Consider the following 24,399-nt stretch of genomic DNA (forward strand, 5'->3'; position numbering starts at 1 on the left):
TTCAGATGTCTTACAAAAACTAGACCAAAAGAAAGGGAAGACACTACTTTAGTGTATCTATTAAAAGTAAAAAGGAGGTTACAATAAAAAGCCGGAAGCTATGAAATCAGGAATAATATTTTTCATTTTCTGCACCCTTGATTTTTGACTTGGCTTGTTTTTATGGCAAACTAACACTTCAGTGTTACAAAAAAGGAAACTTAACCCTAGAATATAACACATGATGTACCTCCAGTAAAAGAAAGAAAACGTTAAAGAAACTGTCCTGGACCTCATTTGGAATTGTACATGTGGTTATCGCCACTAAAATTAATGAGATTGTATTCAAACTGAGATAAGTACAACAGGAAGTTACCAGGTAATACTGTCCATGGGGAAGTAGAGAAATCAACATGCCCCAGTCAATAACAACAACTTGTCTATTAGGGTTAAAGCACAGAGGAGACAACTGCAATATCTAAATGCACTCAAGAGAATAAATGCAACAAGAGAAACTCAAGTATTGCAACTAAAAGACAAAGTCGGCTCAATGGTAAACATGAGGAACATGTATTAAATTTATTTTAAAAATAGCAAGTTTTCTAGCCCTCAGAGTAATGATGCTTAGGCTGATCAAAAATAGCATGGGGGGATGGCAACAGGTTCCCCGCAAGCACCAAACACACAGGGTAAAATGCTGGAATATTAAAGCAGAGCAATTTACTGCATTTGTGATAGGATAATCATGGCAAAAGCAATTTTTGGTGCACTGAAGTTGATGAATGCTTTTCTGCTATTAGGACTCATTTCCTTAAATTCCTTTGCTGCAAGGGAATAAAACAGTGAAAAATTTCAATAGGACTTGGTTAATTCCAATATTTGAAGGAAAGGAAGGGAGACCAAAATTGTCTCGAGTATCTTTACGTAGATTTACAAATGGAATGAACTAGCAGTAGCTGATAACAGGTATTCCACAAACTCTACTAAAAAAAATTAATATTTCTTTTATACTTTGTCACCTAAAATCATCGTTCAACTGCATTTTTGTTTCATTTAATGTTTTATGGTTAAAGTTGATACTATAGCTGTCTAATAATCTGATTTCTATAAATCTACAGAAAATCATATACGCAAAAACACATTTGATAGCAGGAAAAAACAGTTTAGATTAGAAATTACATATAACAGGCATAGCATAAAAGCAATAGATCAACTTGTCAAGGTGGAATTATTTGGGATCCCAAAGCATTTTGAGCCAGTTCATTAGCATATCAAGAAATTCCTGACATACCAACTGTTTTGATTATTCATCACACAATACAGTAACGAGGGCTTTGCAACTGTGATAACAGTTCCATATTCTACTGGTTTCTTGTTGCTGTTTTAGTGATAATTTCATACCAATAAGTCCAATCATTATCAAGACCATATGTATCTGGGTCAATGTACATACTTGCTCAGCTTTCACTTTCAACAGTGAACATTCTTCCCATTGCAAAGAGCCTATATTTAACAATTCTGTGGAAAAAACATCGATTAGTAACTACATTATTTATTTTGTTCATGTAAGAGGAGAAAAAGACTCCTTACTCTTCGTATCCAGCTGAGCACGATACTTTTCAAAGCCTTTGAGCCGAACTCGTTCTCCCAAGAGCTGAAGAAACTCTTCAAATGCTGGACCTGCCGATTCGTTATTGTACATTTCCTCTTCTGTGCTTTGCCCAGCTTTGCAGTACATGATACCCACCTTAAGTTGGTAACTTAACTGCAAAGAGACAAAGACAAAATTTTGTACGTATGACAAGTGATATAATAGCTCATTTACTGAATCCACTTCAGACTGTTTTTTATTAAACCCTCAATTAACAAAGAAAGAAATGCCAATGATCAGTCTAACTTCCAAAAGTTTCCGATTTTCTGGAGGAAGACACTGCAGGTAGCAAATGGTGCACGTCTTACTCTGAGCCACATGACTCAACAGTATCAGCTGAAGAACATCAAAATTTGACTCGCACTCCTCAGCTGGTACTGTAGCTGCTGTTCTATGCTAAAGCTCCCACAAAGAAAGGTAGGGCACAACACTCGCTCATTTCTGTAACCAGTGATAAAATCAACAGTCTCTCATTTTAAAGAAAAGAGAAATTATTCACTTATGAGGGCATCCAACTATTAAACATGTTTAAAGAATATTTTGCATTCATTGGCAGTAACAAAACAACTAAATAACATAGCAGAAACTAATCACGTGAAAGTAACCCATTTTTTAATCCAATTGCAATTTGAATCCTTCAACACATACTGTTCCCACTGATTCCAAACTGATGCATACATAAAAGGGCCATTACTACATCTTTTGTGTCTGGACTACAGAAGAAGTCAGAGATGGAAAGAAAACAGTGCTAACAGCCACTTACTGATGCCTCTCTAAATGATTTCACATGCAGGAAATCTGAGTGGCTGAGTGCAAAAGATTTTGAGAGTTTGTGCATGTAATAAAAGTACATAATCATTGTGGAGAAAATTTCTTCTCTTACATTTGCATTTTTTCAAAGCTTGCATTTCAAAAAAAAACTATATCTGTCAGAACAAAATCTGTCAGAAAAACAGAAAAACAGCTAAGAAAAACATCAAGAGATACACAGGTATGTGCTATAGTTTACTGTGAAATGCAAACAGATATTTGTAAGGCCACTGAAACTTATCTGAATATACTGTGATTTGTTCTGAAAGTTCCTGAAATAGGTCACAAGACAGCATTTTGGAACTTGCTGAGGTGATGTGGACAAACTTAAATCAACTAAAATTCACTAACTTATTATTTTTACAGTGGGACATTTTAAAAGCCTTCTGTTCTTTCTCTAAATGAAACATTTTAAAATTTAAAATTTTTAAAAAGCACAATACTATTACTATCTCAAATGAATGGTGACAAAGTATTAGAAGTCAGAAAACAAGCAGGGGAAAGAAGAAACGTACAGGCTTAGTTACTCCTGCTGGAGAAATCAAGCACATGTAGGGAGACACAGTTCTGGGCCACCTACAAAACATTCTCTCTTTTATCCTCAGACACAATAACTACTAAAATTTTATCTTCTAAATATGCCTAATTTCTTTTGTGAAAATATGAGTACAACATATCTATTACTAATGAAATATCTATTACTTATAAGTAATACAATGTATCTATAAGTAATAATACTTATCGATCTATTACTTAAGGAAGAAACATTGCCAGGCCAACTTCCAATATTACAAGTGCGCTTCCCACATAATCAGCAGAGGCCCTGACAGAGACTGTTCAGAAACACTCATTGCTCAGATGTGTGCTCTCTGCCCTCTCCGAGGGAAATCCGATGGGTGAAGGTGTTTCTTGGAACCACAATACATTAACTGTTCTCCAAATGCTAGTTTCTAGAAATCTCACTCGAATTAGGACTAAGAAAACCGTTCTTACCAAGCACGCCTACACTATTTAACTCTCAATTTTAGAAGAAGGAAAGATTTTCCAGGGCATAAACATAAAAGGGATCCTCAATTTCCAGAAGCAATGAAATAGCTGCTCTTTGTACCTTAGAAAATGTCAGCACGAAGAATTAAGGACCATGCTGAAAAAGTACAATACCATATTAAATTTGATGAAATTAAAACAAAACCAAAACCAACAGAATTCCTAAGGACAATACAAGATGCTATAGAAAAATAAAGCTCTGCTGGAAGAAAGACACTCAGCCCCCTTAATACAACTTCTCCTTCTAAATCTAGGGTCTTTAAGGAGTATAACTCAAAATAAGAAAGGAGGAGTTGAAGGAAGAACTACAGTGTGGTAAAGCTTCTGGAGAAGAAGCTTCATTTTAATAATCTGGAAGCATTTCCATATATAAATATGGGGGAGAAGTGCACTTTCAGTATTTATCTAACACTCTGTGAAAGACAGCAAAAAGCACATCTCAGATTTAACCAGTCAGCAATTTTATAATATAAATACAGATTTACATTAAAAGCCAAGTGACATAGTCCAGTATTTCCATAAATTCTTATTGGAATAAATCAGCAACTGTCCTGATATTCAAATTTTTAAATCATATTAGAATGCAAACCTGAAGTTACTATGAACTATGCATTCAAGAAAAACAGTAGATCCTAATTAGTCAGGAAGGTACCACTGCCATACAGAATGATTGGATTGCTTCTTTATATAGAACCATTCAGAAGAACACATTCTAATAACACCACTAAATGAACAGCTAGGTGAGACCAATGTAGGCTGTATGTAAAGAACAGCAGATGTTACATTGACATTAACAATCTGAGGGAACAAGGGACACGGAACTTGACATAAAACACCAGTACAAGAACTGGGGCGAGAAGAGCTACTAGCCTCTGCAGTATATCTCCATTCTGAAACTGGACATCATATTCAGTTCAGATGTCTACTTTCTTATGATATGAAAGATTAGTAGAGAGAGCTCAGCCATAAAAAAATATACAAAATTCAGAGAAAATATGTTGCAGGCAGAAACTTAAAAAGTGCAATCTGTTTAGTTTATCATAAACAAGACCAACAGATGATTTAATCACTGCATGTAAAAACCTTTGCAAAAAAATCTCACACCAAAATGACTCTTAAGATGCAGCAGAGAAAAATATCAGAAGAGAAGTCTAGAAACTGAAAGAAGATTATGAAAGAAGATTAACATCAATATGTACAAATTCATAAATATGAAAACAATTGCTTTAAAACCTCACTCAAGTATTAAAAAAAAAGATACCCTAGCTTAATCAAAACTGGCAAATAAGTTTTATTAAAGCATACAAATTTGTCTGAAGTGAGGGGCTATCGGGTGAAATTAACTAAGTCAGACAAGGGTCACCTTATAGCCTTAACTCTTAACAAAACCTCCTACTTGCTACATCAAACAGGCACCTGTTCATGTAGTAATAAAACAGTGTGACACACACAGCAAGAAAAAGTGATAAACAGTCTGTGTACCTAATTAGTGGAGCAGCTGTTACCCAAATTTGTTTTAGCTTGGAATAGATAAAAAATGCAGCTTCTAATTAGTACAGAGTGTGCTTATCTTTTTCTGTTGGAAGTGTCAAACTGTTTCATTACCACAAAAACAGAAAGATACTTTGATGTAGAAAGTACATTTTTAACTATCACCTGCCCTTAATGATTTTCAAATGTTTATGCAGTAGGAAAAAAAAACCAACAACTCCATGCAACAACATACTGTAGGTTGTAATGACTTACAGGACTCAAAGTAAGGATATTTTCATCTTCAACTTTTGTAACTTTCTGAAGTAATTTTGCAAAAGAGCTTTTCTAATTAGGAATTAAATAGAAATATTTTCACAATGTATTTAAATTATCTTTTTTATTTTTTTTCCCCTTGAGAAGATTTTCAATCAATATTATTTAAATTTGAGGTTCTGGGCTGGCATTTCCATAAGGACCTTATCTTAGAATCCAGCAGATCATTTCTGGAGCCATCTTGGATTAAATTCCACCATTGTTTCCACTGCTGAAAAAGGAAACTTTGGGAAGAGACTGAGAGGTATGCCTGGTTCAAACTGTCTGACAAACTTCATTCTGGATGAAAAGCAGATTTGATTTAGGCTCAAGGAATAACTCATTAATACCAAATACGCTTTTGTAAACACTGCTCTAATACACCACAGAAAAAAATACCTCAAATCTATTAGTTTGACTGTGTGAAAGCAGGAAGTTATACTGAATATGAAATTCTTAAAAATTCTTTCTTTCTTTTAGCATGCTTTGCGTAAGCTCATCTCTCCTGATCTTAAGACACCTGTTGGCTCATCTCAGCGTCCACTCAAGGAGCCACTAATCCAGGATGTTCAGCAGCCACCTATTTCTTCAGCACATCATAGCATGCTCTTTCTGAAATAAACGAGCATACAAAACTAACTAGTGGGCAGAAAGCTTAGCTGAAGTTTTCCTTCCAGTAGGTATTTATTTGAGGATTCTCCATCTTGCACAGAGCAGCTGACCAAATAATAATGGTAGTCGCCAATATTTTTAAAAGAGCCACACTGTCCCCTTTGTGGTGCAGATAGTTCAATCTTTTCCAATTATAGAATGGCTATATTTCAATGTCAGACTGACAGCAAGAAGAAATAGTAACAGATTTCAATTCTGTGCAGAAAACGCTGATTGTAAGCAGCAAAAAAGACCAGAAGACAGACAACAACTGTCTCAGTATTCAAAATAGAGCTGTTAAACGTCACTGTCAAGATTTTTAATAATAAAATTCATTTTACACACAGACTTTCATTTTGCTAAGCCTAAGCTATGCACTAATAAATCTTGGTTCCATTTTAAAAGAGACCAGGGGACTACCACTCAACTGAAAATCATCTGCATAAAGAAGTTTAGAATATTTTGTCATGTAATGTGTTTCAGAAAGGCAAAAATGACCCATAGGCAGCACACTAATGTAATGGTTGCGCCAAATACAATGTTACTATATTCCAATAAATCATTTGGTGACTTTGGAGATTTCTGTTTTCATTATAGCAGCAATAACAACGTCAGAGGAAAACAACTCCCTGCTCCATCTTGGAAAAACAATCACTAAATTTCTTTTAAAGTAAATTACAATGTATGCCTGCCATAACATTAATATAAAAAGTAAGAATACTTCCTGCCGTGAGTGGTTAGTTGGAGAATTAGTGATTTCACTAAAACCAAATATACTGCAAAACCAGGGAGAAAAGATACGCAACTCTCCCCATAGACAAACTTAAGTTTTAACGGGGCATTTTCATAAACTGATTTGAATCACTTAAAACTATAGGTAGTTTTGCAGTTCTGTTAGTAATCCGGAAGTTTAAGATATCCTACAACTTTGTACTTACCCCTTGTTCGTCCAGCTTCATAAGCTGTTCTGTGACTTTAGGAGTGTTGAAGGCCAGCCTTAGGCAATGAATATTCAACTCAGGAACCACATACTCAAGGACTTCTTTTAGGGGAAGTCCTCTGGCTGTGCAGTGCTTTGCAGTTGAAGGAATAGCATCTTCCAGCACAGAGCCTCTTAATGTCATAAGCTTAACACAGAGAACAAAAATAGCATGCATGTTGAATTATGCACAGAATCAAGGTTCATTAATAAGAGCACTGGAGCAAAATGTACTTTTCCATGATTCTCCATGGAGTACGAGGACATCGAGTACTTCATGTTGCATGAAACAGACACCGACATGCAAAATGTCATCCATCCTGATAGCTAACAGTACTCAGAATATTTCAAATTATTCACAATTCTTTACATTTTGATTTTGATTTTAGGAAAAAGCATTACTTGGAAAAGATTAGGAGTAACGTTTCCAGTGGAACATTTTTAAGTATAAAAGTATGCTCCTCAGGCCTAACCACCTGCCACACAGGAAACTGAAGTAATTTTCCTACTCTTTGCTTGTTTGTAGCTAGTATAGTTCCAGTAACTTTCTCAAACTTTAACCAAAATAACTTCACATTTTCCTTCTGGAGATTGTGGAATTACTAATTCACTGTCATACTGTCTGTAGCATTTGTAAGGTAAGCTGTAGTACACCCTTTGTAAGGAAATTCCTGCATCGTACATAAAGAGGAGACAAATTTCTCCATGCGGAAAAGCAAAAAACTCCACATCCACACCCCATGTGATTTAGCCTGTTCTCTTCTAGTCTCATTTTAAATTGTTCCTGAACTGCTTACCTCACTGGTTCTGAAAATGATCCTGTAGTTGTACTGAGGTCCATTTTCTTTGATTTCCTCTGGTTTTTCTCTTCTTATGCTCACAGCTACTGGACCAAGGTTCTCATCTGCCCCAAAATAGTTCCAGTGTTCTTGCATATTAAAAACAAACAAAACAGGTAAAGGTCAGACTTACTTTCCAATTGGATTTTCATGCTGAGTTGTCATATTGGAAACAAATTGCCAATTGCACTATAGTCAGTTCTGGTACCAGGATTTTGTTCTCATCATTCCGTTCTCTAAAGACCTCCATTTGTACAAAAAGGCTGAAATTCAGTGTTGCATTTTTAAAATAGAACTAAAATAGGATTTGTGTCTTACATTGGTTTTTAAAGTCAAATCCATGTTATACACACTGATAAAAACAAATATAAAAATATAAAAACAAATATAAAAACAAGGGAGCCAAACACAGCAAAGTGAGAAACTCACAACTCCATATTAAAAATGAGCAGTAAACAGTCGTGTTCAAAAGATTTAAGTTACTTATTTCTGCATCAGAAAAAGTAAGAGACAGTCTTACAAGTTACTAAAAAGGTGAAAAACTGAAGAAGCAAGAAGATGAAGTCTTCTTTAAACTTGAAAACACAGACAAAAAGAGTAACATAACTATTTAACAGCTAAGTGTTAAGAGTTGAGTCTAAAACTAGTATAGCTGGGGTGATGGCAGAGAGGAGAACACAGGGTTGGAGAGTAGTAGCTGAGTAATGGGTTTTTGATGCATGTTTTTGTATTTATTTAATTATAAATTATAAAGCCAAATCTACCTATCTTGTCTGATGATGGAGGCACATTACCATGAATTCAGCAACTTATAAATGAAGCTGCACATATTTGAAATAACAACTGAACTTAAAAATACAATACTTGAAAATTTAAGAGAATGTCAAAAATAGAAGTGAAGCATTTTACAAGAAAAAAATCATCCTACATCATCCTATTCCATATGCTGCACGTCTGCATACATGAATGAATTTATACGCGCAAAAAAAATGGAAATTTAGAGCTATCTGAAATTTCAACACTTGAAAGAAGAAATGTGAAATTCCCTGGAATGACAACAAGAAAGGAGATCTAACCATACTGTCTGTATCATCATATACAGATTATTAGTTATTCATAAAAGAACCAAAATGAATTATTACTTCAACAGCATTCTGATACAAGCTGTTCTGCAGGGATGAAGCGCAAAATATTTGAATATCACCATCAAGAATTGCATCTGCAAATATACTAAAAATAGATAGCAAAACACACTCCTTCTCAAGTGAATGGCAGTAATTTTTCCAAAGCATAAATCACTATCTTAAAAATCTGAGTGCATGAAAAAAAAAATTCTTTTAATTAACCTTGCCGATTCTTGTTATACTTTCCTCCAACAGTTTCCACACTTTTCAAGTAGGTTCCCTCTCCTCGTGAAGCCATGCATGCCCTAGAATTACACCTTTATTTTCACAAAGAGGGGCTGGGCTGTTCTGAGGTCTCTATACTATCATCCTGTGTTTTGTCAGTGTTTTCCTTTTAAAGATTTCAGAGCATAAAAGACCCAAAAGAAAGCAAGTATGCTTTCTACCAAATTCCTCTGTAAGTCCTCAAGAGCCAATACCCTGCACAGAGGTAATTAACATTCGAAATTCTTTTTCTATCCTGTAGGATAACCTGTAAATATTTTCATAGGTCTTGAGCGACTGAATTAGTAGTAAGTGAGGAAATCAGGAATAAGTTGAAGCATATACATAAGCCTAATGAAATCTCTATATCACTCCATTGATAAAAGCGCTATAGATGCCACAGAGAATTTCTGTTGTTTAAAAATCCAAGACATCTTATTACCATCCTATATTTTTTCACCCCAGGATGTTTTTAACTCTTCAAACAGTCTGCTGCAGAGAGAGGCAAGAGCGATCACTGAGAATACAAGACCAACTTTCCACCTGAGGGAAATTTTCCGTCAGCACAGTCTGCAGCTTCCAAAACCTGAGCAAGCTTTGCTATCTCCACCCTAACTTAGCTTGGTGGATTAAAAACATTGCACAATATATATATAACTTTACTTACACAACAGAAAATGCTAGAGAAACAAAGGTAAGTTGTTGTTAATACCTACTAAGAGAGTCCAAAAATTACACTAGAGTCTCTTTTGCATCTATCATCCAAGTAATAACACCTGTAACAAATAATCTATTCCTTCCACATAATTATAGATTCCAGCCAAATCTATAGATTCTATAGATTATAGATTCCAGCCGAGTCACCATGAGCATCTCACCAAATTATCTTGAAATTAAAATGGACCGTGTCTGTGAAACTACTTTCATTCAGTAACCTTTTTATTTTTTTAAAGACTCAAAGATTAAAAGGGCCTGCTGCTTTGACTACCCAAGCCACCTTTCTTCACTTTCATCAGAGATATTCATAATAGAGATGCAACCTCCTCTTCACATAAAGAGTTTCTACATCATCACTTGTTCCACATTACAGAAAACTGTCAATTACAACTGATTTTACTTGATTTTTTGCTCCTGATGGCCTACTTGAAGTTTTATCACACCTCTGGGGGAAGGACAGTAGGAAAAAAAAAATGTTTTTGGTATTTTATTTTTTTTTTTATAACTGTGGGGCTTCGGCATATCTAACAACATATCTGAAGGATGTCTTTTTACAGAAGCCAACAACAAAATCACTGGCAAGAAAAATTTCCCTGGCTCATATTCTATAAACAAACACAAGTACAGTCATTTTAAAATTCAGGTAAAAGCCATTTTTTAAAAATTTCTTTAAGCCATAAAACTAATAAAAAAGAAATCACAGCTCCTCCTCTCCACTTAGCCCCAACATATACACTCATCGATGCTATCACCTCGTACCTGGGTACCTCCCACAACTAGCCTTAGGACTAGATTATGTTAGTTTATCTAATTCATGTTAATAACTACTAGAAATAAATGAAAATATAATGGTGGCTGCCAAGAGACTAGCATGAAGGTGTGCTTTCCCTTTGGAAATGGCCTCAGTGCTGTGACCCTGCTCACACCTTCTTCCTGTCGTACTATTTGCTTTCCCTGCTCACCTGGCACTGGCTTTTAGCATTTTTGATTGCAAGGAAACCTGATTTGACTCAACAGAACTGAAAACAAAACAAAACAAAACAAAATACTGAACAATTCATAGAAGAATTTATTGCAATGGCAAGATTTCTGCTTGGTATGTAGCTTGAACTGTCCTTGCACATTTTGAGAAAACAAGAGGACTGGTATAAGGAAGGGGCAAGAACAAAGCCTTATTTTTAGCGCTGAAACACTGCTCATCAGGTCAGCTACAACACAAAACTGCACTGCTTGCTGCTGACTGCCAATCTCTGACCAGAGTAGTGAGGAATCAGGTTGTGTCAGAGGGAGCATATATGAAGGGAACTGCAGACAAAGCTCTCTAAGCACACACTCTCCCCTCCAAACATACTTCATCCTGTACCATGCATCTGGCTTACAAGTAATCAGTACTTTTCAGCACTCTTTTCTCTCCAAATGATGCGGGCCAGCACTCTCAAAAAACGTTTAGCAATGTCTGTCTCTCAGCCCTAAAAGACTGCAGAAGGAAGAGATGTGACAAGAGCCAATGCAGGAAAGAAGAGACAAGAGATGGACATACACCAAGAGGCAAGGGAAAAATGGGAGATGAGATCATTAGCTGTAATCCACAGTTAATGAGCTGAAGTTTCTCTGGAATGACCATCCACTTATTTTAACTAGACATTCCTGTTGCTTTAATCTGCAGGAAACAAGCTCTTTAGAGCTGCCTTCATTAAGCAAATGAAACCCAATCCTGGACACCAGTATCTAAGGAACAAGCATTTGTCAGGTCACTCATTAAGCCAACTCTGTCTATCATGAGACACAATAGCAAGGCACAGACAAAACTGGTTTGTTTTTGTTTTTTTTTTTTTTAAATTCAAGGGAACTTAGTCTGCAATTGTTTTTGATTTTTTTTTTTTTTTTTTCCAAGAACAGAACAGAGTACGATCTGCATCTCAGCGCCAGAATCATTTTGGTGAGGTATCCGGATCACGTTTGGGTTTTGCTCATTCCTATGGAATGGAAGTTTTGTTCTGATTTATTTTCCCCTTCATACATCCATCAGAAATGATATTTCTTGGTTTCAACAGAATCACACAACAAAATGATCACATTCTGTCTTTTCAGACAAATTCCATTAGACAAAGCAAGTTCTGCAAGTATTACTCTTACACATCAGCCTAACTTTATATGTTTGTTAACACAACGTTATCATTAACATCATATTGAACGTTATCATTAGCACCAGAATAAACAAAATCTACATACCTTTCTGATAGAAAAATTTCCGGTAATAATATGCACCAAGGTCTACATGTTCAACAATGTATCTTTTCACTCTGTCTAGATGTAAAATCAAATTCTCCTTGGGAACTTCTAGAACTGCCACTCCAGCATTTGTACAATGAGAACTCAAAGTTGACTCAAACGAGGCACTTTCACATCCACTGAAGGAACCTGAATTAGATTTGGAAAGGCTTATCTTCCTCTCCCCTTCCCCACCAATCTCATTACGAAAATAAGGACAGCTCATCACAAGTTCATTGCTTTTATCATCCCCCTGGTCCATGTTGAGACTTCCTTTTGAATTCAGATCTTCAGTGCTGCCCATTGGAGAATTGAAACTTGCAGAATGGGATAAGGGCCCAGAGACAAGTGACGCTACAGCAGCAGCAGATGCTCCTGTTGTTGTGTTCCTTCTTTTAATAACATTATGCCTGTTGATCGCTGCTTCATTTAAGTCAAATAAAATACTCTGTACATCATAATGAGCAAAACACTTTGGACAAGTCCAAGGCTTGACACTATCTTCTGACCTGTTATCTTCAAGATCTGAAGATTTCCCAAGCTCCCCTTCACCTTTGGCATTACGCAGCTTGCGAAAAATGGATGAATCTCCTGTTTCTGATTTTGAGCGTCTCTTGAGTGGCTTCTCTCTTTCCTTAAAGAGCCTCAGGTTCTCCCTTTGAGTAATAGGTCCATCAATCACATCTAGAGAGAAGCCTGAACCCTTGCTTCCACTGGCAATCAGAAGTTCACTGAGCTTAGTTGTGCCTGGGCTTCTCTGATCAGACTTTTCATCTTTATAGCCCTTTAGTAAGTCAAAAAAACTTTCCCCTGAAGTTCCCTGCTTATCTATTGAAGATGTGCTGCCATACTCTCTATGCAGAGATGGTCCAGATTTAAACGTGGGTGAAATACATTCATCAAAACTATCCACATCAAGCTCACTTATGGTAATGTCGCTGTTGCTACGTTGTCTTATTCTGCGAAGAGCTTTCCTGGGGGAACTGGGATAGCCATCAGGTGTAAGAAACCTGGAGTCTAGATTCTCAGATTGTCTGGTCTTGCTTTTAAGTGTGTTCTGGATACTCTTCAACATGACAGAATCACTAGCATTCAGGTTAACAGAGCTACCTTGACTCCCAGGACTGCTTTTAGAAGACATGCTATCAAGACAACTGGCAGTTTCAATATCTTGACTAGACCTGCTTGTTTCCTTGATGTTCTCCTTCCTAGGCGGCCAATCAGCAATTCTTGCCCTGACCCCCATTTTGGGGACTCCAGGAGTAGAGGTAACATGATGGGAACTTTCATTGCGAGGAGGTCCAACTGGAGCCATGACTGCGGACCCTAAGCTGCCATTCTGTGACCTAAAGCGCCTCATGTAAAAGTCATCCGAGTGAACTTTTGTGGTGCCATCTGTTCCAACTGACACCCCAGTGGCAACAGCCCTTTCAGTCTGGGACCGCTTCAAGCTGGTCATGATCTTTCAGTATGTTCAACCTCAGTAAGTTCCAAAAGGAAATACAGTCATTTCGGCTTTTTAAATGCACAGTTCTCTTTTGGAGAATAGTCTCCAAAACATAAAATGGTTGCATGAGATCTTAACCGTGGACATTTAAGGATACAATTAAATGCAAAACGTCTAGAAAATGCAGATATTCAGTAGGTTTTGAGAAGTAGCAACTTCTTTTAACTTTTGCATCTTAAGAAGTAGCCATGTTCCAATACATTCAAGTTGTTTTAACATCACTTGTGCTCCAGAATGTCAGAGCAGCAATCCAGTTGTTTATGCTTCCTTTAATCCTAGAACAGAGAAAAAAGGTATAAAAGCAGTAGTCATTTTATATGCAACTTTTGTCGTAACTGTAGCTATCAGAATAATTGTTACACAAAGTTAATATTTTTGACATATGTGCTTTTAAATCTCATTGACCATCTCAAAAATGCAGACTTGTGTTACACAGTGGTAAAGAGTTTTCTGGATATTGGTGTCTTCTTAAAAAAAAAAAACTTTTACATTTGAATTCCGTGCCTAAATATAAAGTTCTGCTTACGAACTGACTAGTGATATTTTTTTAGCTACGCTATGGGACAGTTATACAAAGCACAAGTAGAAAGCTTATTTCCACAGCTGAAGGACATGTGCAACATCCATTTCCTGTAGAATCTATAAATGAGCCAGATCAGGAATCCAAAATTTTTTAGAAGGTTTATAAACAAAATAATTACCATTTGCAAGACACACATCCTTGGTTGCAATGAGGTATTAACAATGGCTATTCAATTTTTCCATTAATATAAATAATCATCATACACTAACAAAAAAGGAAGGAAGCTAATTAGCAAACAGATTAGAAAGCAACAATAGGGAGAATAACATTTATTCTGTTTTAAGACAACCTTATTTGCACATTAACTGGTTAGTCCATAAAGCATGTATTCCCCCGCCCAGATTTCAGAATGTATATAAAAACTAAAGCTAAATAGAAACACATACTTTTAAATAACTTGATATGAAAAGCTTCCTTTATTTCCCCAGCTAACAAAATACCATCTGCCACAGATCCTGTATAATCCAGCTTTATAAAGCTATGAAACTTAAATGTTTTCCCATACCTCATCAGTACCAAAGTGATTACAAAGCATTATACCATGCTTTGAGGAGCTAAAAAAAACCAACCACAAATATGCCCTTGCTGGTGGAAGACAAAAGCATGAGATTGTCACGATAAAATCCTGCATTGCTGTGCACATCCTTTAACACAAAGAAGTTAATAATTTTCAAAGGCTGAACCAATTACACAAAATGTGGCCTTTTAAATATTTGCCAATCACGTATGCAGAGATGCTGCTGAACCAGCAGCACACTGACAGTACAGTACTGTCTACAAATCAAGGCTTTCTGATGCTTCTAGGGAAACCAGTGCTTCCTGCAGTCTCTTCTCAAAACTGTACAGTACTTTGCTCCACAGTAATGAAAATATCAAGCCAGGGCACTTTCTTCTTCTAAGACAGCATGTTTTAACTACACTAGCCATAAACTACACTATTTTGAAATAATAGCTCCTATTTATATAAAACTGCACATATAAGGAATACTCAAAATGCAAGCTAACTGCAATGCACACAAGCAGTTACTCTCCTTCTGGTTCTGCTGCACGAACTATGAAATAATGGGGCTTTTTTTACCATCTAAATAATTGGAATGATTTTAGAAAGACTGCCTACTTATGTAGCTGTTGCAAAATTACTGAATTTGAAACCATACCAATTTTAAACATCTTATAATTTTCAAACACAGTTGACTGAGAAGCAATGAAGCTGGTGAAATTTCATCTATAAATCAGAGGAATAAAGGAAAAAATAACTGAAGATTCTGCCTATGCTGTAGCAAAATATTTATGCAATAATTCTACGCACTGTATAGCCCTTTGAAAAGGTCTATATAAACTTGTTTTATAGGAATAATGGAAGAAAACTAAACTGAAAACTCAGAAGAGGAGGAAGATGAGCTACAAAGAAGAGTGAAGAATTAAACTGATGGTAGTGTTCCGAACAAGGAACAGCTGTCTACTTCCATACACTCCTCTCCACAGCCTGTAACTAAATACAAACTTTCTGTCCTCACCATTCCTCTTCTATCATCAATACCTATGAAGCAAAGTATGTTTCCTCTCCCCCCCCCCAACAAGTGCTGGTCTCAGAAACTGATAACCCACTTGTACAAGTTTCTCATTAACTCAAGGGCAGAAGTTCATGCATAGCTCTATAAATTCCCAAGCTTGGTGTTAACCATATAAACACTGAAAACGCTGCTAGTTTCTGTGCAAGTCCATTCCATCCACCCAACCAACCCCACAGGGACAACTATTCTAAATAATTAAAGACATGTGTATAATGTAATCTATATACATAAATAATACTACATACATTAAAAAAATAAGCATTCTGCAGAACTTATTCTTGACATGCTGCATATGTGTTACATTCATTAGTTACACGACCAGACTGCACATCTTTCAAAGAAAGCACTTTCCCTGTTTCTGAGTCAGCATTGAAGATGCCTTACTCTAGAGACCCACAGTTCCATTTTCCTCATTTTTTTGCAACTGTCCTACTTCATATGCTGTAGCAGCTGGAATACAGGTGTCATGATTAAGGACATAGTTAATGGCACACTCTGAAGAATTGAATGTCTTGCCTATGTCTGTGTTGATATTAACTACATCACCTAAACTTAAGTTTTTTTTGAGACTGTAACTACCTTTCTGTTGTTGTTTCGCTAGAGTTTCTTGTTCCTGGTGTCTTGTTTGAGAGACCTAACAGCATGACCTGACTAGCTCCAAGCAAAACAAAGCAAGACCATCATGCATGATAATATGAAAAACTCAGCAAATTTACACTGTATAATAAATTTAGTTACACTGTATAATAAATTTAATGGAGAGTAATAACTGCAATCTGTACTCCATTGTTTTCTCATATTAATTACTAGCAAAACAGCATAGCAACAAAGTGTGAATTAATCTTTACTTAAATGACTACAAGTTTCCAACAACTAGATGGTATTATGCGCTGGAAACTCTGCAGGAAGTTAGATATTTAGTTGCAGAACTGCTGAACAGACACAGGATTTAACAGACCTCAAAATACGTTGTCTACTGCAATTAGTTACAGGAAAAGGAAGGCCTCTCCAATTCATCTGAACTTACTGAGGGAGCCAACAAAATATGCAGATAAGCAGCTACATATTTAGAAGACAAATAAAAACCACATGAAAAAGCTCCAAAAAGAGGCACACTAAAATTTAGTACTGATAACTGCAATTTAAAAGTCATAAAGAGAACAACCTGGAAAACCAACAATCTGTTTATCAGATTGCATGTAACGAAGCAGGCTGGGATCTGTTCAAAACAGTTCTCAAACAGGTCTCTCAAATCGTTAGGAAAAAATACAGTCAGTACATCTTAGGAGAAACTGAATATTTTGTATCCATTTTCAAATCACAACGAGTTACAAAGAAAGCTGTTTTCGTTCTTTCCCTTTCTGTTTCTACCTCTTTCATTAGTTCGCTCCCTCCTCAAAAACTGGGGTTCTATCTGTACAACAGCCTCTTCTGATCAAAATTGAAGAGTTTGGAGATGGATTCCAGAGAGATTTTCCATCATTTTCAAAAGGCAGATAAGAGATCTTGATTTGCTATTCCTCACACTTCAGGTTAGTCACCAGGAAAATGAGGATGACCTAACAGTAAGATTTCATTCAGAGGCCTTTGAATTAAAAGAAGCAGATATAAGCACTTGATTAAGAAATGCCTGGTTTAAATTAGCTCATAATAGTCAAAGAACAAACACAAAATACGGTACTCTCATCAGTCTCTATAGTGGATTCAGGCAGCAGAATAAGATAATCTAAAATGTACTTTTTAAGATGAATGGAAAAACAGAGATTAAGCCTGATGCATCAATTCAGAGACCTTCTACCATCATTCCCTAGATTAGTGTAAGTGGGATCATGCTCTTTTCTCTTACAAAGGAAATAGCAACTTTACCCACAAGCAGAACTCACTTGAAGAGATTTCATGGTTACTGTTACCTACTTGGATTTAGGATTGTCAAATCACGGATGCTAATAATGCTAATCCTCTGATAGTGACACGGATTGATTTGCGGGCACTGAATTATTTATGACTCATAATTTTCCAGAGGAAAGACTTCATATTTCACTGTCAGCCTTCATTAAGAAGTGTCACTTTATAATTTAAAAAATTTGGTGATGAGGGCATCACTTCTCAAATTCTAGAAAAGTCTCACTTTTGCCAAAACTCCACAACCCTTCTCTCTCAACCTACTCTTTCCCTCATCCCCAAATATCAAAACAGTAATATACCATGGTGGTAAATGCAGCACTTTCAGAGATATTCTAAAATACTGAAAACTGTAGGATGAGAAGCCCAGAATAGCATCTTGCAGCAAGTAGTTTTTAAAAATGTAAATGAAATCATCTTCATTTCACAGACTTTACTGAAATTTAGCCAGCCTGGGAAACTGTATAACAGACAAGTTACTGGTGGTAACTCTTGTTAACTTTCACTGGGAAAAGAACTGGCATAGCTATAAAAGCTTGAAACTAGCAGCTCCTCTGAAATCAGAAAAATAAATGAGATCAAAAAGTGTTTCATATGTGAAAGCCTTTTTTCTATTTGTGTCACCAGCTCTTGCTTGAATTGCATCTCGGATCAAATCCTAGGAGGAAAATATTAATTTATCAGCCGATTAAGTTATCATATGTACAAAATAACATCTAGTTTCATAAAATGAATTTCTCAAGAGAAAAATTCAATTTATTCTTAAGAAACACTTGGCTTTATGTGGTTGCCTGTAATTAACTCGATTCTTTTCTTCCATGACTACCTTCATCATTATAGCTGAAAGAAAGCTAAAATGCTTGTGTGTTTCAGAAGATTTTATCAGTTGTAAAGTTATTTGAAGAACAGTGTTGGGTATTTTATTAGCTTATCGGTTTTATTTTTGTTATACTGGAGGAGTTGCTAGTTTGGGGTTAACTGAACTTTTGACAACTGTTCAGATTTGCACAGAATGAAAGACAGATCCCCCTAAATTTTCATTCCCCTCCAAAACAAGGTAAGCCTGCTAGCCTCACATTTATGTTAACTAAAAGATTTGCCACTGATCTACACATAAGCAGATCTGCACTTCTGCCTTCTTTTCCTGAGTGTTTCACTGTTCCCTGACCTTAGGAAGAAAACCTCTAGTCTCAGGAGATCGAGTGCCATCTGTTGCTATATGCAGAAGGATCACCTGAATTGATCTGCTGAGCTCAACACTGCTTTATTCTTAGCCCCATTCTCTGCTGAGTTCTGCTGAGTAGCTCGAACTAACATATATGAACTATGAAAGGTTACATTGATTTTAAGAGGTAACAGTAGTTCATTTGAAGTTACTAAGTACACCCCACTGTCACTTTCTGCAGACTTGCAGGATGCCTTCTGCTTGCTCTGTCACATTGAAACAGCTGGAGGCTGAGCTAAAAATGCTGTAGCACTCAGCAGCATTTGCTAGCTCAGGTTTCGGGCCACATTCATAACCCAGCCAGCTCTGGTCAGTCCAGAGCCAGCCTGGCTCTCTGCAAGAGATGACAAAGCCACTCCCAGTAATCATGTTCACTCTCAGCCAGCAGTAAAGTGCTCATGACTGAACAGGACGGTAAATGAGATGTACAAGAAGCCACCACATTGAGACTGGCATGGCAATGAAGGAAACTGCTATTCTGCACATTTCAGCACCTTTTGCTCAGTAACCACTAGAATACCTCAAGCCAGAATTACACCCTCTATTTTCACACTGATTTTGTGACGGTTAATCAAGAAAATATCAAAATACTCATATGTACAAGTAACTGTTGCTGAAGCACACCCTTTAAAATGTCCTTTTAATAGAGAAAGAAAGCAGGAGGGAGAGAAAACAGCACACAGTGGTTCCTTCCGCAACACGCTTTACGCTTTGGTACCAGCATCACTCACATAAAGTAGTAAATGCAGAATCCCTTTACTGGAAACTGATTTATTTGAGCCAAAAAAAAAAAAAAAAAAAGATGCTGAGGAGTCTAATTGTACTCTACACTGTTGTCTGGTCCTGGAAAGAGACAGTTAACAGCAACAGTTTATTTTTGACAATACAACTATTTAAGAATTCTAAACCAGATCCAATCCAAAACATTATAGTAAAATATTCGAGCTCCCAGGCACCATCACCTCTTAAGAACATAAATTTTAAGCACTGACAAAGGAGAGTTCCAGTAACACCTCTGCACCCATCAACACATGCTTTCTTTTTTAAAGAGATGTTTCTCATCTGTTTCTTTTTCAGTTTCTTCTTGTTGATACACTGCACCCCTTGGTAATGGTTCCAAAGAAGCAAGCCCCAAAAGAAAAGGGGCTGCTACTTGCTTGCGTGGGCCTTGCTGGAAGCCATCCCCACACAACAATCCTGAGATATCCTACCAACACCAGAGTAGAGAGAGACTTCAACAGGGAATAGTGGGAAAAGCAGCTGCTACCTACTACCTCAAAGCTCCTGTTTGCTTCCAGGCAGCCCTGAGGGCAACCATTACAGCTAAATTTTTCTGTGCCAGGTGCTAGACTTAGTCTATCACTACCTCAGTAATTGCTTATATTAATACATACAACAACCTATATTATATAACAATAATGGTTCATATATATATATATATACACACACACACACACAAAATAGCCATTATTCTTTTGTTGGTGTTTACAGTTCTTTTCCCTCAACATCTTTTTATTCTTTTAATCTATCACTGTCTCCTTAAACTCATAATCTGGCCAAAGAATTGCAAGGAGCTCTTCTGCTCTCCTTGTGAGAAGTCCTTAAGCTCCCAAGCCTCCAGAGACTGCTGCTTCTCTATCGGTTGATTATCAAATCACATGCTTAAGGGAGAAAGAAAAGCAGCTTCTCAAAAGTGAAAGTTAAATTTTACCTAAAATTAAGAGGCTTCATTTCCAACAGCTGCCATTATAACTCTCTTGACAGAGTTTCACATTACCATTCATTCCTGAAAAACACGCTCTCGCAACTACTGCTCCCGAGTTCAAAGGGCTGCTGCAGCATTGAATAAGAGAACCCAGGAGCAGAGAAATTATTCCTGAGATCACCCTGCAAAGCAATGAGGGAGCTGTGCAATTCAACAGGAATGTAGCAGGCAGGCAAGAGAAGGCTACGGAATGGAAATAAAATTGAACGCTTTATTTGGTATTCTCTCATTTACTGACTCATTCAAGTCTACATTCAACCCAGTGTTAACCCCACTGAAAGTTTTGGCTTGTGGACACACGGACTGAGGGAGAGGAGAGGGCTGTCTTCCATACCCAGCTGAGGATCATAAGCTCATTGGGAGAGATCTCCAAAGGTTATCTGGCCTAACTGCCTGGGGGAAGTTAGAGCCAAGCTCAGAATTTGTCAAGGTTGCTCAAGGTTTTTTTTCACTAAAATGGAAGAACTAGGAATCTCCAGTATTTTACTTCCTACTGGCAAGTGACTCCTGGCTGGGCACTCCAGCCTGCCATGTGGTTTGACAACCTGTTGATCTTGCACTCTGAGGCTTCCTCAAGACAAGTTCACTCCTGAAGACGGCTGCTGGGTCCAAACCTATATTCACTAGCATGGGGCCATCAGCCTCTCACCTCAAAGGTCTTTAATAGACCTTTCCACACTAGAAATTAATCTGCTTTCCTCTTTTGGCCCCCTGCTTCCACACTTCTTTAAAGGCTCTGTGATTTAACTGATCTACCTCAAAGCATTAGAAACTGCAACTTCAATGATCGGAACCTGTCTTTATTTGGACTTCAACATCAGAGCCTGCAAACACGGAAATTTAATATTTCTCAAACCAAATGCAGGTGTAACTCTTCTCAAGAAAGGCAGGCTGACAATAGGGAAGTCACAGAATGGCCAGGGTTGGAAGGAACCTCAAGGATCATAAAGCTCCAACCCCCCTTCCACATAAAGGGCCACCAACCACCCCATTTAATGCTAGACCAGGCTGCCCAGGGCCCCATCCAATCTGGCCTTGGACACCTCTAGGGACGGGGCATCCACAACCTCTCTGGGCAGCCTGTTCCAGCACCTCACCACTCTCTCTGTAAAGAATTTCCCCAACATCCAACCTAAATCTCCCCTCCCTCAACTTAAAACCATTTCCCCTCGTCCTGCAGTTATCTACCCTTTCAAAGAGTTGATTCCCCTCTCCTCTGTAGGCTTCGTCTAGGTACTGAAAGGCTGCAATGAGGTCACCCCACAGCCTTCTTTTCTCCAGGCTGAACAAGCCCAGCTCCCTCAGCCTGTCTTCATAGGGGAGGTGCTCCAGTCCCCTGATCATCATCGTGGCCCTCCTCTGGACTCTCTCCAACAGCTCCCTGTCTTTTTTGTACTGGGAGCTCCACACTTGGATGCAGTACTCCAGACGGGGCCTCACATGAAGTCATTGTCTGTGGCATTTTTGCTTGAGCCGGAGTTAAAGTTGAGCAACTCAGTTGCTATTCCTGACTGAACAAAGCCTTGTCATAGTATTGCCAGAAAACAGGTAATTTCACTTTTGGACTTGTTCATAAAAAGCAACTTTTGAATAATTCCCTAACTTTAATGGGCATTTACAGCTTTTATGAAGGGATTCTCCAAATCATTATACCCACGTACAATTCTTTTTAGCACAATAATGCTTCAACCCTGTTTCATAGACATTCATAATTTTGAGAACATTTTTCATAAGTCACTGTTTTGGCAGTTTGTTGGGTGTTTTTTTGTTTGTTTTTAAAGAGAAAGCTGGAAAATGACATCTCTAGTGACTATCACATTGCCTTACCTTAAAGAAGCTCAAATTTCTTAGCTAACTCTTTCAATATAAAACACTAGTGATCTGACTTTTGCACTCTACAAAGCGAAGAAGCCATGACCAGTGGAGGGGCAAGAAATCTATTCAAAAGAAAAATGGCTTATCCATCCCATGTTTGTTGTAGGTAGGTGGGAAGAACACAGGGATTTCATCCTTCCTCAAAATTACCTTGTTACCAATCTTTCCTTCTTTCTGCTAATACAAGTTCTTAATTACTCTTTCCCAATGATCCTCCCACATCAGGATGTGTGTGTGAACACAGTGCCTTATTCCATGTCTACACCTCCTGTCACTCCTCATTCCTCCCCTCTGGTGTCATGGGTGATTCCTTTTCCCTGTTCAAATCATCTACCCAGATTTTGTTCTTCCCTGGCACACCTAGAGAGTGCCACATGAAACATTCCTAATTCCTGCAGTGCCAACACCTCTCACTTCCCCGATGTGGCCGTGTTTCCTCCAAACAGTCCCACAGGTCTTTGCATCATACAGTCACAAACCACCTCATTGCTCCAAGGCCAGCTGCTGGCACTCCATGGTCCTTCCTTCTGCACCTACAGTGCTTTTAACAGTACTACTGCATGGTAAAATGTAAGTGCACATTTAAAGCAAATACCACTGAATTTTCACTGTAAGTTTCCATAGGTAATATTGACTTACTAAGCCGGAGCAGATTTTACAGCAGAAATGTGTTAGGCATTATTATTATTCAAGTGTTGGACAAATAAAGGCAGCTTAAAAGTACAGATAACAAAAAATGATAGACCAAGTAATACAAGGATTAGAGAGAACAGCAGACAGATTTTTTTTTTTTTTTTTAGCAATTTCCATGTTAGAGCAGATACAGATGCAACCCTCCAACAATTCTGCAAGCAGAACTTCAATGGTTCAAAATGGTTGCTGCGTAAAGTCAAGCCTTCAACACAAAGAAAATTAGTAAATTAAAACTCTGAAGAGTTTACAAGCAGAATTGTAAGCAAGAAATTTAACAGTTTCAGAAAGGATGATTTTTTTTTTTTTAATCTTTGTGGACAACTGGAAAACTCAAAATGCTGAAATCTTCCACAGCTGAAACTTCCACAGCCTTCCACGTTAAAGCCTTTCTTAAAAAAACAAAACAAAAACCATAATAAAACTCATTAACATCATATTCAACAGTGCGCCATTTCATTTTTTTTTCCAATGATGAGATGTGTATTACCATACTTACAAGCCCTCAAATGAATACCGGTCTATCAGAGTAATGAATTTCTCTAAAAAGCGTAGAATAAAATAGAAAAAAATCCTTAATAATAAAGTAGGTTTGAGAAAGATTATTCCTCATATTCTTATTTAGATACTAATCTTCAAAGATAAAAAGGAAAAAATGAAACATTTTATGTAAAAGCAAGTATAGTTTCCACCAGCTCTTTACTTTCTCATGTTTTCTGTTCTTCTCGTACTTCTCTTAGAACTGAACTTCAGCTTCATCTGCCTGCAATCACTTATTGAAACAACACACAGTCCTTTTTTACAAGCTGTCTTCTCATCTTTTCATAGGAACACAGGCTGCCAAATTAGCTTAATTTGAAAAAGACTCTCAATCATAGTCACCACCACCACCAAATACTTTACTGCTGCTGCTAAATTACTGTACTATTTTTTGGTACAGATTTTTCTATATATTCTACCCCAAAGAAACAAAGTGAACAGGGTTTCTTTCTGAAACCATGCTTATGTTTGCTGAAGCCTACTTGCCACACAGATGCAAACAAAACCTATAAACTCAGGAAACAACATTCTTCTGTGGACGATTACACTGTTGACAAAGATGTCACAGTGAGCAATTCAGAAAGTCACTTCCTGGCGCCCGTGTCATCCCTTCTTATTCCT

The 24,399-nt window shown here is 37.3% G+C and overlaps 1 protein-coding gene across 15 annotated transcripts in view; it reads right to left on the reverse strand.

The window, feature by feature from the left end:
• The window catches only part of SIPA1L1 (signal induced proliferation associated 1 like 1), a 196,213-nt gene that overhangs the window by 53,289 nt on the left and 118,525 nt on the right, over window positions 1–24,399 (reverse strand). For all 15 annotated transcript variants that reach the window (XM_090141103.1, XM_090141097.1, XM_090141099.1 and 12 more), the window contains 4 exons: window positions 12,079–13,899; window positions 7,700–7,830; window positions 6,862–7,050; window positions 1,570–1,744 (listed from right to left, as the gene is read on the reverse strand). In XM_090141103.1, the coding sequence (XP_089997229.1) occupies window positions 1,570–1,744; window positions 6,862–7,050; window positions 7,700–7,830; window positions 12,079–13,576 (1,993 nt within the window). In that variant the 5' untranslated portion in view covers window positions 13,577–13,899. The remainder of the gene's footprint in view (window positions 1–1,569; window positions 1,745–6,861; window positions 7,051–7,699; window positions 7,831–12,078; window positions 13,900–24,399) is intronic.

The sequence above is a fragment of the Phasianus colchicus genome, chromosome 5 (genome assembly GCF_987193195.1).
Source record: "Phasianus colchicus chromosome 5, bPhaCol1.hap1.1, whole genome shotgun sequence".
In the NCBI taxonomy this organism is placed as follows: Eukaryota; Metazoa; Chordata; class Aves; order Galliformes; family Phasianidae; genus Phasianus; species Phasianus colchicus.